At 36.9% G+C, this 19,051-nt stretch overlaps 1 protein-coding gene across 3 annotated transcripts in view; it reads left to right on the top strand.

Moving 5' to 3' along the window:
- CPEB3 (cytoplasmic polyadenylation element binding protein 3) overlaps positions 1 to 19,051 on the top strand; it is a 273,954-nt gene that overhangs the window by 178,641 nt on the left and 76,262 nt on the right. For 2 of the 3 annotated variants that reach the window (XM_006880335.1, XM_006880336.1), the window contains exons 5-6: positions 368 to 535; positions 2,877 to 2,966. In XM_006880335.1, coding sequence (XP_006880397.1) covers positions 368 to 535; positions 2,877 to 2,966 — 258 coding nt within the window. The remainder of the gene's footprint in view (positions 1 to 367; positions 536 to 2,876; positions 2,967 to 19,051) is intronic. The other variant, XM_006880334.1, reaches the window with a different exon arrangement.

The following is a 19,051-nucleotide window of genomic DNA, read 5'->3' as shown; positions in this document are numbered from 1 at the left end:
AGAATTAAACCTCTGATGATTTTTATATTTACTTTCAGAAACTACTGTAAGAAGGGTGGGGGGAAGCTACTGAATACTTTTAACAGGAGTGATAATTACTGTTCAAAATGTAGTGATCTTTTAGTCAGGAGAACAGTGAGAATTTTTTTATATTACCTATGTAGACTCCAACCCAGTCATCTCTGTATTACGCATACTTTTACACAAAATCTATGGTGTAAACTTGTCTAAATCCAGAAACCTGGAGCTACAGTTAGGAAAACATTTTTTTCTTTTCATATGCTCACCTTGAACTTTGGGCTCCTGATAAAGCATTTGTTGTCTAGGAAAATAATTTTAACTATAGAAACTCCTGCATTTGTTTCAGGTCGGTCTTCTCTCTTTCCCTTTGAAGATGCCTTCCTGGATGACAGCCATGGGGATCAGTCCTTGTCATCTGGCTTGAGTTCTCCCACTCGCTGTCAGAATGGGGAACGGGTGGAACGCTACTCTCGAAAGGTGTTTGTTGGAGGCCTTCCTCCTGATATCGATGAAGGTACTATTAAAATTTTATAAAGGCTGGGTTTGTGTTTTGTGTGATCTGCCTCTGCCTTCCTGTCCAAGGCAGCTTTAGGACATTTATATCTTACTGTGTAGGAGGTGAGAGCATTTCACAGCAATAGTAGAATGTATATTTCAAGTCTGTTGTTCCCATGTAGTGACAAAGCAGTGTTTCAACATCTTTACATTTCCTAGTTATTAATTTGAGGTTTCATTTTAAAATAATAATGAGAGATAATATTTAAAAGACTCTTGTTGTTGTTAAGGGCCGTCGAGTCGTAGGTGACTCATAGAGACACTATAAATGAAAGTCCTCAACACTTGTGTGACTTTCATCCTTTCTCCAGGTTCATAGGGTTTCAGGAGGCAAGCTGTTTACAGAAGTGGATGCCACTCCTGCGTCCAAGCTTATTTTAATTGGGGAGTTCCACCCAACACTGTCCACTGTGGGTAACCATTATCGCATTTGACACATCAGTGTCACAGTAATCAGCTTCACAGCAACCACAAGTTACCTCTCTGTGGCAAGTGGATGCACCAGGGCTATACGACCTAGAAGAATGTTTAACAAAAACAATGAAAAACAGGCCTGAGGGCCGCAGATTAAAAGTCACCCACCTTTGGTTTGGTAGCATCACTCCACTAGGCCAACTGATCACTCTCTAATTAAAAGACTCATACTTTTGTACATAAACTACTAGAATATTTTTTAAAGAAAAAATAAAAGACTCTTCTTATAAACCTGCTCTTTTGCTGAGCATTTCACACTGGGAATACTCATTAAAGCCCTCTAACTGCTATAAGACATCTTCTACTATCTATATTTTTATTTTTCCTGGTTTCACGATAAAAAGGCTAAAGCAGCTATCAGCAACTTTAAGTTCATCATCACCATTTGTCTCTGTTTTATAGACGAGGAAACTGAGAATCAAAAAGATAATTTTTCCAAGGTTATGTAGCTAATGGTGCACTTGGCACTCAAAACCAGTCTAATTTAAAACTCTTGCCCATTTTCCTCGTATCATCCCATTTCACACTTTAATATAACTGTTAGTGGGGAAAAACACACGCATCTTACCTTAAAATAAGTGGTCTAGTTTGCAGTGATTAAAGTACTAGGCTACTCATTATGAAGTCAAAGGATCCAACCCACCCAGCAAATCTGAGGGAGAAAGAGCTGTCTGCTTCTATAGTGATTTATACAGCCTTAGAAACCCAAAGGAGCAGTTCTCTTCTGTCCTGGAGGATTGCTGAATCAGAATTAACGCTACAGGAATGGGTTTCATTTGAAACAATGAGGACTAGTTAGAATGTTTCCTAGTAAAATACTGAGATATTTTCTTTTCAATCCAAAAGTGAGTTTTCACTTAAAACTAAAACCAACAGAAGTTGTCACATCAGTACATGAATTTTGCTGGTAAATATTTTTCAAATGGGCAGATGAAATAAAATCGTGACAAAGTTAGCTTAAGAGAAAAATTCTAGTGGCAGGAAACTTTGGGAACCAGTACTATAAAGTTATTTTTAAAACAGACTTACTTGTTTTACAAGCTATTCTAGCTCTGACATTTACCTAATATATCATTTTTTAGTACGGGAAGGAGAACAGTTTCAAAAATAGTGGTATTTTAGACTTACTCCATTAAAATTATGTACAACTAGAATCTTACTTTGCTTTGAATTATTCTTATGTTAGTGTTAATCTCATTAATCAGTTGCATTTTTTAAGACATTTTTTCATCATGGCTTTAAGAGTGATAAAGTAGGAAGTCGTTTAAGTTATAATCTTCTTTGATTCAGAATTCAGAAGGCTGAGATGTAATTTTTAAAGCATTTTCTTTATATAATATGTGCATATAAGAGAAAGAAAATAATAGTTTCTAAGATTTTCTTATCACCATATATAGTTACCTATAATTTCTTCTAAAGTTTCACAAAAGAATTCTATTTCTAAAAATCCTTAGAGATGGTCTGTAAAAGTGAAAGCATATTTTAAATTAATTCTTTTCCTTTTTCCAAAAACAGAAAACATTCCTATTTTAAAATCTCTACTTACATAGAAGTCAACTTGGCTAATACCATTTTTTTCCCTTCCAAAGTCTGTAGGTCAAGTTTATTGGTAGTGAAGAGAAATAAATTTTTGTTAGAAATACACTTTGCAGGCTTATATGTGAATAACTAAATATATGCCAACCAATGGTATTTCACTTAGTTTGACTTCTGTAAAAATACTTTAGAAAATATCACTCAAAAAAATTTTTTTTAATAAAAAATGTTTTATGCTTCTTGGTTGCATTCCCTCCCCCATTTGCTAAGGTCCTTTCTTTGTTTTCTAGATGAAATCACTGCCAGTTTTCGCAGGTTTGGACCTCTTGTGGTAGACTGGCCTCACAAAGCTGAAAGCAAATCCTATTTTCCTCCAAAAGGTAAAGTACTTAAAATATCTCTACCTGCCTGTTGGAGAGCTAGCATGACGGTTCAATAGAAGGCAGCCTTTTGACTTTTGAAATACCTGTGTTTTTCCCCTAATTAAGAAAACATTTTGACATTAATTATCCTATGTATATCCGGATTGAAACACCCTAGGAGACTCTCACTATGTTATTGACATTGAAGTCTAGAGTGTTATGGATGAGCTTTGTGGGTTTTTGTTTTTGGTGTTTTTTTGGTTTTTTTTTAGAGAAAAAGATTTAAGATTTGAGAAATGGCAGCAATGAGGAAGAAAAGATTATTTAAGATCAAATTTTCTTTGTATTTTTTAGTCCTGTGGTTTCACAGGTTATATAAAGCATATAGTTAGAAAACTTAGTGCTTGGAGAATGGCATTCTGTGAAATTATGTTTACACATGTCTGTGTCTTGTTAAGCTATTTATGCTGGTTCAAGGTAGAGAGCAAATTCAGAAAGAACTTTTTAAATGGCCTTGCTAGCTTATTTTGGGGAGATTCTTTTGATAGTTTATAAGCACTATAAAATATAATTTCTGTTGCATCTGGGGAATTTTCTCAGTGAGCTTCACTCAGAATATGGCCCTAGATTTATCTGTGTTTTATTATGTTTTGTTTAGTAGTTGTGTTTCAAGAATATCTTTCATCTGTACAGAATTATTTTTTATTATATGTCATTGGTGACATTACTGATATCATGAAGGCATATTAAAAATACTTGTCTTTTCAGTGCCTTGTTCAGGAATCAAATTAAAACCTAGCCTGGGAAAGGCAAGTTGTTTTCTTTTATCTGCTTTATTAACTTTCTTTGTCATTTATCATTTCTTTCTATCCTCTTTATTATTCAGAAAAATAAGTTATCTAAATAGAGTATTCTTTTTGACATTCTTCTTCTAATTCTCTCAAAGAATTTTTGAAGTAAAAAAATACATTTACTAATCAGAAAAGATAAATATCATCTTAGTGTTAAAGATGTCAAATGATCATTATAAAAAATTAAAGATTTACTACATGGTCAGGGAGCTCTGGTGGCTTCGTAGTAAGGAGCTGTGTTGTCAGCTTAGAGGCAGGAAGTTTGATTCTACCAGTCATCTCAGCAGGAAAAAGATGAGCTATTTCCTCCTATGTGATTTTTACAGCCTCTGAAAACCTGCTAACAGGCCAGTTATGAGTAACTTCTGACTCAACGTAACATAACAAACAGTACCCAAAAGTACAGAGTATACTAAATCTATGCCTACTAGGAAAATAGAATACATTTTATTAAAGATCTTTGTTAAGTTTTTAAGAATATATACATAGAGGAAATTTTAAATTCTACATAATTCAGATGATGTTTATACATGCTATTCAGTATTGCATTTTGTTTTCCCCCAACAATGTCAACAACTTTCTGAAACAAATCTAATGAATTGCATTTCTTTTTTTTTTTTCAATCCTATTAATGGGCATTCAAGTTGCTTCCAGTTGTTTTATCTCATAAGTCAGCTTTCTGTGGATTTCTAGTGTCTTCACCTTTTGCACTCTTATAATTAATTACCTGAAATGAATTTCTAGAAGTGAAGTTTCATATTTATACATATAGCTACTATGTTCTTAAGAAAGTTCCTATACCTTTACTCTCATTTTACAAAATTCCCGTTTGTTGTTGAGAGCCAGGAAAATTGGGTTCTTTCCCCAGGATCTTATCTAATAGTATAAAGTTTTTCTTGTTTGCATTTTTTCTTTTTTTACTAGTATTTGAATGTCCATCTTTGCTTATTCTGTATCCTTTGTCTATTTTTAACCTTGAGTATCTTTTTATATAAAGGATTTTGTAAAACACTTTGACCCACATTTAAATTATTAGCTATTTTTTTTCATCCCTTTATAGTGTTTATTTGGATTTTTTTGGAGGGTACTAATATAAATTAAAGAAGTTGGTTTTGCTTTGGTTTGGCTTTTTTATTGTGGTGAAAATTCTATATAAGGAGTAGTTAATCTGTAGGGAGTTGTGCTGTGAGCCCAAAGTCTGTGCTTCTCTGACAGGTTGAATTCACCATTGTTCAAGAGAACAAAGGTGGGTAGTCTCCTCATGCTATTTACCAGAGACCCAGCGGAGAATCACCTGTGAATTGGTTCCACCTCTACAGCAATGAGTTTTATCTGTAAATAAAACAAACATTTGTTATTTCAACTATTTGTACATGTACAGTTCAGTGATATTATTTATATTCCCCATGTTATGTAGCATTGCCAGGTCTGCTTCCAAATTTTCTCATCACCCTTAATAATTTCTAAGTGCCTGTTATCTCTATGGGCTGCCACTGGTAACCATTAATATACTTCCATTTTTACACTTCTCCACTCTTTTGTTGTTAGATGCCACTGAGACGAGTATGAACCATAGCAACCCCATGAACCACAGATCTGAACCCTGTCTATACTGTGTCATCCTCATACTACCTGACACCCTTAGAGCCATTACAGCAATCACTGTGTCTGTCTACCTGATTGAGGGTCTTCCTCTCATTTGCTGATCCTCTGCCTTTCCAAGCATCATGTTCCTCTCCAAGGAATGGCCTTTCCTAGCAACATGCCCAAATTATGTGAGATGAAGCTTTATCATCTTTGTCTCCAAAGTGCACTGTGGTGGTTGCACTCTTTCCAACACATACTTGTTTGTTCTTTTGGCAGTCCATAGAATGTTCAGTACTTTTCTCCAACATCACAGCTCAAAGACATTAGTTCTTTTGTTGTCCAGCTCTCTGATACATAGCAAGTAATCGGAAAGACCATGGCCTGAATCAGGTGTACCTTAGTCCTCAAATTGTCATCATTATGAATGTGGCATCAGGATTGGAGGAAGTTTCATCAACAACCTGTGTTATGGAGATGACACAACCCTGCTTGCCAAAACTAAGAAGGAACTGAAGTGCTTGCTGAAGGTCAAGGACTGCAACCTTCAATATGGATTGAAGCTCAACATCAAGAAAACAAAAGATTCTCACCAGTGGGCCAATTGACAGCATCATTATGGATGGTGAAGAAATTGAGATTGTTAACAGTTTTTGTTTGCTTGGCTTCATAATTAACACTCCTGGTACCAGCAGCTGGAAATCAAGAGACAAATTGCATTGGGAAAGTCAGTTGTCAGGGGCCTCTCCAAATTACTGAAGAGCAATGATGTCAGTCTGGAGACTAAGTGGCGCATGCAGGCCGTAGTCTTTGCAATTGCTTGCTGTGTGTCAGAGGCCTGGACAAAGACTGGGGATGATAGAAAGAGAATTGGTGCTTTTGAGCTGTAGTGCTGAAGAATAGTGTTGAATATACCATGGACTGCCAGGAAAACAAACAGGTTTGTCTTGGAGAAGGTTAAACCAGACTGCTCCTTAGAGGCAAGGATTCTGAAGCTTTGTCTGACATACTTTGGACATTTTACAAGGAGGTACCAGTCCTTGGAGAGGGACTTCATGCTTGAGAAGGTGGAGGGACAGCACAGGAGAGGAAGACCCTCGATGAGATGGATTGATTCAGTCACTGGAGCAGTGGGGGTAGGTGTGTCAACACAGTAAGGTTGGCACAGGATAGAGCAGGTTTTAGGGCTGTTGTACATAATAGGGTCACTATGAGTCACAGGCGACTCAGTGGCACATAACAACAAACAACAACTCCTCAATAATTTGGATCAGTCTCTAACTGCAGACCTTCCCAGTGCAATATATCTCCTGATTTCTTAACAACTGGTACCAATGATGTTGATTGTGAATCCAAGTAAAATGAAGTTGTTAACAATTTTAGTCTTCTCCATCTGTCATGATGTTTTCTATTGGTTCAGTGATATGAATTTTGTTTTCTTGACACTGAGATGCAACCTATATTGAAGACTGTATTCGCTGATCTTCTGCAACAGGTGCTTCAAGTCTTCCTCACTTTCAGCAAGCAAGGTTGCATAACTCAGGTTACTGATGGATCCTCCTCCAATCCTGATGCCACATTCCTCTCATTGAGTCTGGCTTCTCGAATGATTTGCTCAGCATACAGATTAAATTGGAATGGAGAGAAAATAACACCCTGATGTGCTCCTTTCTTAATTTTTAAACCATATAGTGTTCCCTTGCTCTAGTCATGCAACATCCTCTTAGTCTAGATATAGGTTTTACATGACCACAATTAAAAGCACTCTGGGATTCCCATTCTTCTCAGTATTAGCCGTAACTTGTTATGATCCACACAGTCAAATGCCTTTGCATAGTTAATAAAACATAAATAGACATTCTTCTGGTATTCTTTACTTTCAGCCAGGATCCATCTGATACCAGTAGTGATATCCCTGAGGCCACAGCTTCTTCTAAATCCTGTTTGAACTTCTGGCTGTTCCCTATCTATGTACTGTTCTAGCTATTTTAAAATTATCTTCAGCAGTATTTTGCTTGTATATGATATTAATGATATTGTCCAATAGTTTCCACATTCTGTTGGATCATCTTTCTTGGGAATGAGAACAAACATGGACCATTTTCAATCTGTTGGCCAGATAGCTGTCCACCAAATTTCCTGGCATAGACTTGTGAGCATATCCAGGGCTGCATCTGTTAATTTAAGCATGTCATTTGATATCCCATTGATTCCTGGGGCTTTATTTTTTATCCAGTGCCTTCACTTAAGGTCAGCTTCACCTTCCTCCTTCATTACTATTGGCTCCTGCTCAGATGATACTTCTGAAATTTTTCTGCATTAATCAGTTCTCCTTGGTATAGTAACTCTATGTGTTCCCTTCATCATCTTTTGATATTTTCTGGGTCATTCAACATATTGCCCACAGCATCTTTCAGTATTGCAACTGGAGGCTTGAATTTGTTCTCTTTTTGTTCTCCAATTCCAACTCTCAGTACATTCCATTTTAATACTTTGCTTTGTCTTCTGGAGCTGCCCTTTGAAATCTTCTGTTCAGCTCTTTTACTTTTAGTATGTTTCCCCTTTGTTTTGGCTTCTTGACACGAGAGTGTAACTTTCAGTCTCTTGACATCCATTTTCATTTTGACCTTTTGCTCTCTTCATGGATGATATCAAGGATATCATCCCACAACTCATCTGGTGTTTGATTATTGGTGTGCAGTGCTTCAAATCTATTCTTAGCTTATTTTGAAATTCAGATAGAATAGATTCAAGGTCATATTTGGTCCTTGTGAACTTGTTTTCATTTTATTCAGCCTCAGTTTGAACTTCCATATGAGTAAGTGATGGTCTGACCCACAGTCCACCGCTGGCGTAGTTTTGGCTGCCATTACTGAGCACGCCAAGAGTTCTTCTACAGTCTGATTACTCAGTCTGATTCCTGTGCAGCCCATCAGGTGAGGTTCATTTGTAAAGTCGCCATTTGTGTTTTTTTAAAAGGTGTTTGCAAGGAATAAATCCTTATTCCATTTCCAGCCTCATTTCTGTCATCCATGTTTTCCAACTTGTATTTCTTCTTCATTGTTTCCAACTTTGGCATTCCAGTCACCAGTTATCATTAATGCATCTTGATTGCATGTTTAATTAATTTCAGACTACAAGATTTGGTACAAGATAGGGAATGGCAAAGGATACACTGACAAAGAAGATTAATCAGAACTGGCTTTGACAAGCACTGTGGCATTTGGACAAGAACAAACTGGGAGGAGGGTAGAGAGAATAGTGCAACAATGAATGAGTGGAAGCCCAAAATCTCTGTAAATGTTTATGAAAATTAATAAAATATAATTATAGAAAAGAAAAAAATTTTCAATTTCTTTCTCTTTGACCCTAGATATAGGAGTGTATATTTGAATAATAGCCATATTAACAAGTCTTTCTTGTATGCATATAAATAATATTTTTTATTCTACACTTTTTTTTTTAATTTGGTCTCTTATCTAACTTATTTTAAATCAGCATGTTTTCAAGGTTCATCTGTGTTACATATGAATATGTAATGTATCAAACTATTTTGTTATGGGGTGTGTGTAAGAGAGAAAGAGAGAGACAGATAGACAGACAGATAATGCTTCAGAAGTTTTTCCCTACGGCAAGACAGTAATACTGTTGTTTGTTGTCATTATTAGTTGTATAATATCAAGTAACCTCATTATTTAAGTCATGAAGATTCTGTGTGTGCAGAGATCAGCTGCTCCATAGCTTTCATAGTTTTCAAGGCTTTAAGTTTTGGAAGATTAACCAATCCTGTTTTTGATGGCCTTTGGATGGGTTGGTAATTTCCAACTTCCTGCCAGTATAAGGAGCTACCTTTAAGAAAAAAATACTACTGTGTTTTTCCCTAACACTTGTTTTATTTTAATTTTTACATTGGACTCTTATTCCTATCTAGAATTTATATTGGAGTAAGTCATAAAGGAATTCAGTTTCTCTTCCTTCCTCAGGTTGCCAGTTGTTCCAGTAACATTTATTAACTAGTGTATTTTTTCCTCTTTGATTTGAAACTTATGTAATCATTTTGTGGGAAGGTCATCTCTTCCAAATTTATCAAGAACTACCCCTTTATAATAGCTACTGGTCACATCCTGCATTTTCAGCACTTAGGATATAAGTAATTCAAATTAAATATACCTTGAGTAGAAAAAAAAAAATATTATTTGAAAGACTTAAAATGTGAAAGATCTTTTTTAGTAATAAGTTTTATTACATTAATTACATGTTGAAATAATTTTTTACTATATCAGATTAAATATAAGATTAAAATTAATACTCCCTTGTTACCTGGTGTTATATTTTAAAAATTTAAATTACATCTGTGACTCATGTTATATTTCTGCTGAACAGCATTTCTCTAGAATAGAGATCAACAAACAGTTTTTGTATGACCTGTGAGTTAAGAGTGATTTTTACTTCTTTTTTCTCTTTGTAGTGTGAACCAAGTGACCTTTTTATTGATTATGTCGGTTTCCCATACCACTTGTTCCCAAGTGGGATTACATCCATAAGTGTTGAGGTGCGGGAGGAAAGACATACTGTTTATAAATATTATAAACTATTTTTCTTCCTCTGGAAGAATAATAGCAAATCCTGCAAGAAAATCTAAAAGGAGAGGGATCAATTTACATGAGGAATAAGGAATATGATGAGAGCTTCTCTGAGAAATGAAATTTAAGAAGAACTAAAAAATAAGGCATTAGGTAGAAAGAGTAGGGAAATAATTTCCAAGTAGAATGATATCAAATGGGAAGGGCTGAATGTGAAAAGAACTTTATAACCTTTTAAGATACATAGTTGAACTGCTATGAATGAAAAAGAGATATGAAATCAAGGGCCTTGAAGTAGTATGATGATGATTATTTTCGAAGTTGATGTATTCCTGCTGAAAAATGGATATGAAACATTGTGTAATGTATGTCTTTGGTATGGAAGGACAATGAAGTTAGGTCAAAGAGAAATAACAGTTTAAAATACTTTAAAACAGCAATTGATTCATTTGAATGAAAATAATCTTACATTGCCTATTTTTTTTTTTTACTTAATTATTGATAATAGAGCTTCCAGTCAGAGATTTCTGGTGAGATGGTGGGGTAGGCACCAGAAAATCCAGATTATTTACAAGTAAGAAACTAGAAAACAAAGGTAATGGAAAGAAATGATAATCTTATAACCCTGAGTTTCAAAGGAAATGGTGAAGAACTAGTTCAAACATTGACTGACAGAAGAAATGAAATTAAAACATCAAATAAGAAGACACACAGCAGAGAATTCTAAACCACTTGGCATGGCACGGCCCTGTTGAACTTTGACAGACAGTTTCTGATCCACTTAAGAACCTGGGGCTTTGGCCCTGTCCAGTCAGTGCCTTACTGATGACAAGAAAGGTAATTTCCACACAGTACAGCCACATACATACCTCCTGAAGCTTCTCCTATCAGGCAAGAGCAAAGACCAGTTCCTGTTCCACATGATCAGCAGAAGACTGTAACCAACAGCTCGTCTTCACTCAGCTGCTTCACACAGTCTGCAAAGAAAGAACTGTACACACTTCCATCTTCTGTCACAATCCTCAGAAGACAGGAGTTGAGACACTGAGAATTTCCAGACTAGCAAACTGCATAGAAGGCTCACACGGCTCAAACAGATGTATCAAAGCAAAATAATACCAAGACAATAGCACCACAGTGTCTCTAAGGGAGCATATAAGTTTAAAGCACTCCCCCGTAAAAAGTAACCCTAAGCAAAAAAAACAAAGCAAGGAATCTAACTCCAGTAAAAATATGGAAGAACGTTTTCTAAGATTTCATTGATTTACTTTTCACTTTTGGAACAATAGAATCAAACTTAGGAGTAAAAGATTTTCCCAAATATTAGAATGTGAACCAAATCCCGTACTCTGCTGTGATTGATAATATTAATCAGTGTTCTTATAATAAATAGCTTAAGTACAGGTAGTTGCAATGGCTCTGTCTCTGTCTCTCTCTCTGTCTCTCTCTCTCTCTCTCATTACAGTTGAGATGGAACCAACTCATAGCAGATTCTCCATCAGGTTTTCAGAGGCTGTCAATGGCATGGAAGAGGTTGTGGGTTCAGACACCAGGAAGTGCTGCCTTCGAGTTAGTATCACAGCTCTACAGACAAGGCCACTGAACTCCCTAGTTAGAATTCATTTACTGAAGAAGAGTCCTGCAAAGATCACACAACACTGGGATATCAACCGGTCAAATGTTTGCTGTGCATCAGTCTCTGAAAGATTCTTTGTTTGGCTGTGGCAATCTGGAGAGGAAACTGTTCTTATACTTGAGAAGGTGCAGTTTCCAGAAAAGACATGAAAATACAGATGTGGAGCCTTAAGGGTAAAGAGCAGGGAATACTTTAGCAAGATTTGCTTGATTCTTGCACTTACTAACCTTGGGCAAGTTGTTTTACCCTTCTATGCTTTAGAGTTATTATTTTTTAAATTTTTTTAATTTTTATTTTATTATATTTTGTGTGTGTACCATCAAATCAGGTCTGACTGGTACAGGAGGAGATTGCCCCTCCTTCTCCAGCAGAGCATCTGGTGGATTTGAACTTTGTGCCTCTGGAATTTCAGTGCAGGTTCTTGCCACTAGGCCACCAGAGCTCCCTTTAGATTTATTATTTATAAAAGAGATAATAATAAGCTACTTTATAACATTGTGATGATGATTAAAACAAGCCATTCATGTGAAGCACTTAAAACAGTCACTGCTCATGTTAAGTTTTCCCCAAATAGGGGAGCTCTGGTGGCCTAGTGGCAAGGAGCTGCAACTACAATCCCAGAGGCGCACGGTTCGAATCCACCAGATGCTCTGCCGGGGAAGGAGGGACAATTTCCTCCTGTACCAGTCAGATCTGATTTGACGGTACACTCACACACAAAAAAATAATTAAAAAAAAAAAAAGTTTTCTCCAAATAATGATTATGAATCATGCTATTTTAATTATAATTCAGATCAGTGTATAGTCATTGACAAGTCATTTTGATACATTTGGAGAAGAAATGGAGTACTCTGACCTGTGTAAAACCTGGGCCTTGAAAAGCTAGATACAAAAGAATAGGCAAATTTCCAGGAGGATGGCATTAAAATAATGAAAATGACTAATGCTTACTGGAAGCTTTCTTGGGTTAGTATATCACTTGCTTAATCTTATTTAATCTTCCCAATTCCACAAGGTGGACATTATTGTCATTTTAAAAAGAAGAATAGATTTGAACTGCCAAAGAAGCATGAGGTCTGGGTTAGCAGTTAAGTAGTTAGGGCCAGTTCTCCAGGAAAGAAATAAGGATAAGAGGAGTAGCGAGAGGGTGCAGGTAGAAGGGCTTTTAGTTTAGATAACAGAGTCAGAATTACTTCTATTACAAATAAGACTTCTGTTAATATATTCTTATATAGGCCATTTTCTTTCAGGCTACTAGGACAAATTCACAGTTTAACCAAGGTTAAAAAAACAAAACCTTAATGATTATGGATTCAGTATCACATGGCTTCTCAAGGCAGTTTTTCTTTATGAAGTATATGCTAATTTGGGCATTTGCCGCAGGTTTTTTTTATTTCGTTCCAAGTCAGATAAGTGGTACATTGCGCTTGTCAACCTAACTTTTCACTTCTCTGTCTAGCATATCATTACCCTGCAGAGCTGGGCACCCCGTTGGTATGAATCTTTACTTGGGCGGTTTTGAATCTTTGCTCTTCTGACCTCCTTTTTTGGATCTCATTGTTTTCTGACATCATTTCCAAATGTTCTCTTTCATACCTTCTCTGATTTCTTTCCTATTGCTTGAACAGGACAACATCTTTCTTGTTCTGGGCTTCTTTTGAGTAAAAGTCTCTTTTGTCAAATTTCCTGTTGGCTCTTTCTCTTATACTAGATCTCTGTTCACATATCTCCAACTTAGAGATCTTTCTTGACCACCCTATCAAAAATAAAAACTCACTTTCTATACCTCTTATCTTCATTTTATTCCTTTTTTTTACCCTCATTTTGGTGGGTTTCCCCGCCCCCCCCCAACGTGCTTATCGCAATCTAAAGAATTATATGTGTTTTTCTGTCTGTTTCCCAGGCTAAAATCCAAGTTGCAGGAGAACATGCTGTTTTTTGTGATTTGTTCACTGTTCATTACTTTGCATGCCTGGTACAATAGATGGCCCTGGAGTATTTGTTACGTGCATGACTTGTATCTTTGCAAATGGCAAGCTTATTACGTACTTAGAGCATAGCAACCTTATAGAGAAGAAAGGCCATCACATTTTTTATCTGGAAAGTTCCTTAAAGATCATCTCATTGAAATCTAACCTTCACTGTAAACTAAGACTCAAAAGAGGTCATGTGGGTTGGGGTTTTTGTTTTGTTTTGTTTTTTCTACAAAAAACATCCTTTTTATTAGAGAAATTTAAATCTGGAAGAATAAGATATATGCTCTTTTGCCTGGTGAGTAATAAAGAAAATCGTTTTCATTTATTTCTTTTTTACTGCTATTGTTATTGTTGTGTACCATAGAGTCAGAACCAATCCATAGCCAACCCCCCAGTGGATTTTCAGAGGCAGTTAATTGCACAGGAGAAGATTGCCCATCCTTCTCCCACAGAGCAGCTGATAGCCTCGAACCACATGCCTTTGAGATGCAGCACAGCTTCTTGCAACTAGGCCACCAGAGCTACCTTTATTTTTTACTAGTATGTATTATTTGTGGAAAAGGAAGACAATTAAAATACATACTGTAAAGTGCTGCTTTACAGGTCAAGGACTGCAGCCTTCAGTATAGATTAAGGCTCAATATCAAAAAAAACAGATTCTCACCACTGGGCCAATTGGCAGCATCATGATAGATGATGAAAAGATTGAGATTGTTATTGTTAATAGCTTTAGTTTGCTTGGCTCCACATTCAGCGCTCTTGGCACCAGCAGCCAGGAAATTAGGAGACATATTACAATAGGAAAGTCTGCTGTTAGAGACCTCTCCAAAGTACTGAAGAACAATGATGTCAGTCTGGAGACTAAGGTGCACCTGATAAAGGCCATGGTCTTTGTAATTATTTGCTATTCATCAGAGAGCTGGACAATAACTAGGGATGATAAAAGGAGAATTGATGCTATTGAGATGTAAAGTTGGAGAGAAATATTGAATATTGAATATACCATGAACTGCTAAGAAAATGTCCTAGAGAGGATTAAACCAGGCTGCTCCTTGGAGGCAAGGATTCTGAAGCTTCATCTGACATACTTTGGACATGCTGCAAAGCAGGATCAGTCCTTGGAGAGGGACGTCATGCTTGGGAGGGTGGAGGGACAGCACAGGAAAGGAAGACCTTCTATGAGGTAGATTGATTCAGTGACGAGGGTTATGGGGGTAGGTGTGTCTGAGACAGTGAGATTAACACAGAATAGAGCAGGTTTTAGGGAGTCACAGGCGACTTGACAGCACATAACAACATTGTGATAAATTATATTTTATTTCCAAACCTGTATTTTATGTAAAAATTAGCATTGATCCATAAGATCAATCCATAGTCCATTTTCACAACTATCTGAAAAGTGGCCACTGTGGGTTTTTTTTCCTGAGTTCTATTTGCTATATAACACTTTTATAGCTGGGATTATTTCCAAAGAACTCATTTAGGCTGGGTTGACCTCTAACTGTAACTTAACCATGGGAATTCATGCTATTTCTGGCTGTAGGTGCTCTGCTCTTTAGTTGGCTGCAAGTATCAGAGGTTTTCCTGTGCTATCTAGTTCTTATCTGAAGGGGGGCAGCGGTTATAAATGACAAGGGAAGCCCAAGAACCGAGCTATGTTAGAACAGATGCCACAGAGGCTGTACCAGCTGGAGGGACTTGAACTCTAGAATCTCCTAGTGTACTACTGTTATTATGACTCAACTCTTTTTGGCATTTTTGTTTAACAAATATGCATGTCAATATTTGTGTTTCATATTTATGTTCATGTTTCTAGAATTCCAGAGAGAGGAAATCTGATTGGGTCAATTTATCTTTTAAACCCTGGCTGTGACAGGCCAATCTCATGATAGTGAATCCTTGAAAGAGCAGATTGGTTCTGCTTCCTTGACATAGGGCTAGTATATAGCAGCTAAGATGATAAGTTGGTTAAGATAAGCTTTTATGATTCTGTATATGTTAAGCATAACCCACCTCAGTGCCTCCAGGAGAATAGTCTGTATTCAATCTTGCCTATACTGGAGCTAAGTGTGACCCCATCCCTGATAATATATACACATCCTGCGTGTTCAACTCCTGGGACTTCAGTAAGCACCAGCCTCCAAATACTGCCAATAATCTTACCTCTTGTGGTAGAGCAGAGGATGTGGGGCTGGGGCCAGGGAGAGGAGCTGGCGTCTCCTGAGCAATGAGAATGGCTGTACTGTCACTATTGGCAGAGATTTCTGGGACAGAGGCAAGGGCAGCAGTCAGCTGCAAATGTTGGACAGGAGATTGTCTTCATTGCTCTAAAACCTTGTTACAACTAGGATGCTGACAGTAGTATGAAGGAGATTGTCTTCATCAGCCCAGCAGAGTTACCTCCATCATCTGGGAGCGCAGAGTCCACAAACACAGCCAGATGAAGAGGTACAGTAAGAAGTTTGCAGCTTTATGCATGAATAACTAGGCCTTGTGCTCAGATGTTTCCTACCACCCAGACTGTCCACTTTTGAGTAGCCCATTGATTATCATGTATTTGCTCTGTACTGACTTTACTGCCCTTATGAATGTCTATATAATACCAACATGGTTTGTGTGTTTGGCAAGAGCCAGACCTCATGGAATTCAAATAGACTTTGAATCAACAAGCTAAGGAGATAACAGAATAATAAAGAGGGTTACTTTGAATTAGCAAAATTAGGCCGTTGGAGAAGATATAGTGGCCTGGAGGATAGTGTCTGTTACTGGTTCCTTAGCTTGATTAAATCTGGCTTTGGAAAGGAAACTTTTTAAACTTTTTCCTCCTGTGAGCTGAACTTGAATGGAAAGAAGTTAGTGTTGTTTTAAGCCAGATTCCAAGTTTTTCCACCTTCTGAGTTACATAAACGGATCAAGTTGGGAAGCCAAGAATTTTAACCTGTACTTAACCTTTTGCTATTTATGAGCTTTTGAGTAATATTTTTCTGGGGTTTTTCCCTAAATGCAGTACTCACATTTTTTGTAAGTTATGAATCCTGTATTGTAATATTTTACTTGATTGTAGTTTATACTCCATGAGGAATTTACTTGTACAAACATAGACTGTTCACTGTATAGCAGTGAGGGTGAGCTTCTTGGTTTTTCTGTTTTGTTTTGACAAATGGAGCAGTATTGTTGCCTTTAAAATCTCAGCATACCCTCAGTTTAAACTACTAAATACCTCCCCAGCATTGTATTGAAGATAACTGCAAGAGTTACTCTTTATTTTCAAAGAATTTGTAGTTTGAAGGGCTATAAAGAAAAGACTAGGCATTAGAAATGTAAAGGTCACAGGAGAAAGCCTAGGCAGTGACATAAAAAACAGAAATGTTTTGAGTTCATAATAGGCCTGTTTTGTTGTGCCCAAACAGAAATATTGGGGTGGGAGGTAGGGGGAGAAAGAGATATGTTTGTTTAGTTCAGAGAATCCTTAATCACCATTTATCAGGAGTTGTGTGTGTTTTTTGAGATTTGGTTGGTTTTTGTTTTGTGGCTTGTTTGGTTTTTTGGTTTTTTGTTTTTTGTTTTTTTCCAAGAATGGGTTTCAGGAACTAGAATGTAAGGCATTGATCTGGTAGGCTAATGCAGAAAGAATATTTTAGATGAGGTGTCATTTCAGACAGCACTTAGTAAGGATGAGTCTTTGAATTAATAAAACTCAGTACTATTGTTGTTAGGGGCTATCAAATTGACTACAGCTCATCATCGCCCTATGAAGAATGCATCTGAACTTTACCCTATCCTGTGCCATCCTCATAATTTCTGATATACTTGAGCCCATTGTTACAATCCCTGTGTCAACCCATCTCATTAATGATCTTCCTCCCTTTGCCTTACCCATCTTTTCCAAGCCTGATTTTCCTTTCCAAGCATTGATCCCATCTCACAACATGCCCTAAATATTTGAGACAAAGATTCACCACGCTTGCCGCTAAGGAACATCAAGTGAGAAAATGTCAATTAAAAGAACTAAGAATGGGAAACCAGGTGAGGTGATCCTAGTACATATTTAAAAGTTGAGAGTAAAGGCCTGTACTATCTTTCAAAATAAAATGGATTTCCTTAGTCTTGAAAAGGGGAAATGGTGACCCAGAGAAAACTTGTTGGCAGCAGTGTTAAGAACTGCTCATAAGGATGTTAAAGTGTAGGTGGGAGAAAAATTCATCTGTCAAAACTGTGACAGTTTATGAGCCGAACTGGCTTAAAGCCTCATTCGTAGTGCAACATCAAAAAAATTAAAAGGAATTTTCCAATTACTTAGTGTTAACTGAGGGAGAGCAATGAGCAATGGATGAGAGCTACCAAGATATTTGTGGACTCACTTGTGGACACCAGCAGTTACTAACTAGACAATATTGAGTAAGTGATTTAAGCACTGAACCTCAGTTTATTTATTTGAATGGAAACTAAGAGATAAATGGATGCAGCAATACAGTCTGAGTTTTCCCCTGTTATCCAGAAGTACAGTGATCAGTGAAACCTTTCATAAGCTGAAGCAATATAAAGACGCAATTAGCATTCATTTACGGGAAAAATTTTAGGTTTCTAGACTGAAAAAATGAAGACAAAAGCATGCCAGGTAACTCATAAAACCTAAAATAGCACTACCATAATAACAAGGCAGGAATTATATGAGCCTTGTTTTTCACCACTACCATCATCCTTTATCAAATGCCACCTCCAGTTAATTATCCACCAATTTGTTGGTATTAGTATTGTTGTTTAGTGCCATCTAATACAACTCATAACATTATTAACAACAAGAGATCTGAAACCTGTCCTATCTTGTGCCATCCTCATCATTTCTGACATATTTGACCCCATTGTAACAGTAGCTGTGTCAACTCATCTTGTTGAGAGTCTTCCTCTCTTTCAATGACCCGTGTCCCTTTCCAAGGAATAGCCTCTCCTAGCAACATGTCCAAAGTATGTGAGATAAAGCTTTGTCATCTTTACCACCAAGGAGCATTCTGGCTGTACTTTCTCTAAGACATATCTGTTTGTTCTTTTGACAAGGATATTCTTCTCTAACAGTACAGCTCCAGAGCATCAGTTCTTTTTTTTATTAATTTTTATTAATTTTAATGAACATTTACAGAGATTTTGGGTTTCCATTCATTCATTGTTGCGCTATTTTCTCTACCCTCCTCCCAAGTTCATACTTCTTCCCCCTCAAAGTCTGTTTTAATTTTCCCATTGCCACAGTGCTTGTCAAAGCCAGTTCTGATTAATCTCCTTTGTCAGTGTGTCCTTTGCCATTCCCTATCACTCCTCCCTGAGAGAGACTTCACCCTGATTCTTAAGGAAAAGGGGATGGCGTATTCTCTTAGCTACTTCCTGCTGAAAAGGGACGCTGTAGGTTTCAGGGTGAAGATCTTCTCTCACTACTCCAAAGGGCCCCTTTGGCAATAGAAAACATGTAGACTGTTGTGCA

Source organism: Elephantulus edwardii, unplaced genomic scaffold, assembly GCF_000299155.1.
Source record: "Elephantulus edwardii isolate Elephantulus edwardi_28Jun2011 unplaced genomic scaffold, EleEdw1.0 scaffold00007, whole genome shotgun sequence".
NCBI lineage: Eukaryota > Metazoa > Chordata > Mammalia > Macroscelidea > Macroscelididae > Elephantulus > Elephantulus edwardii.
Note: the sequence above shows the minus strand (reverse complement) of the source record. Positions and strands in the feature narration are given on the sequence as shown.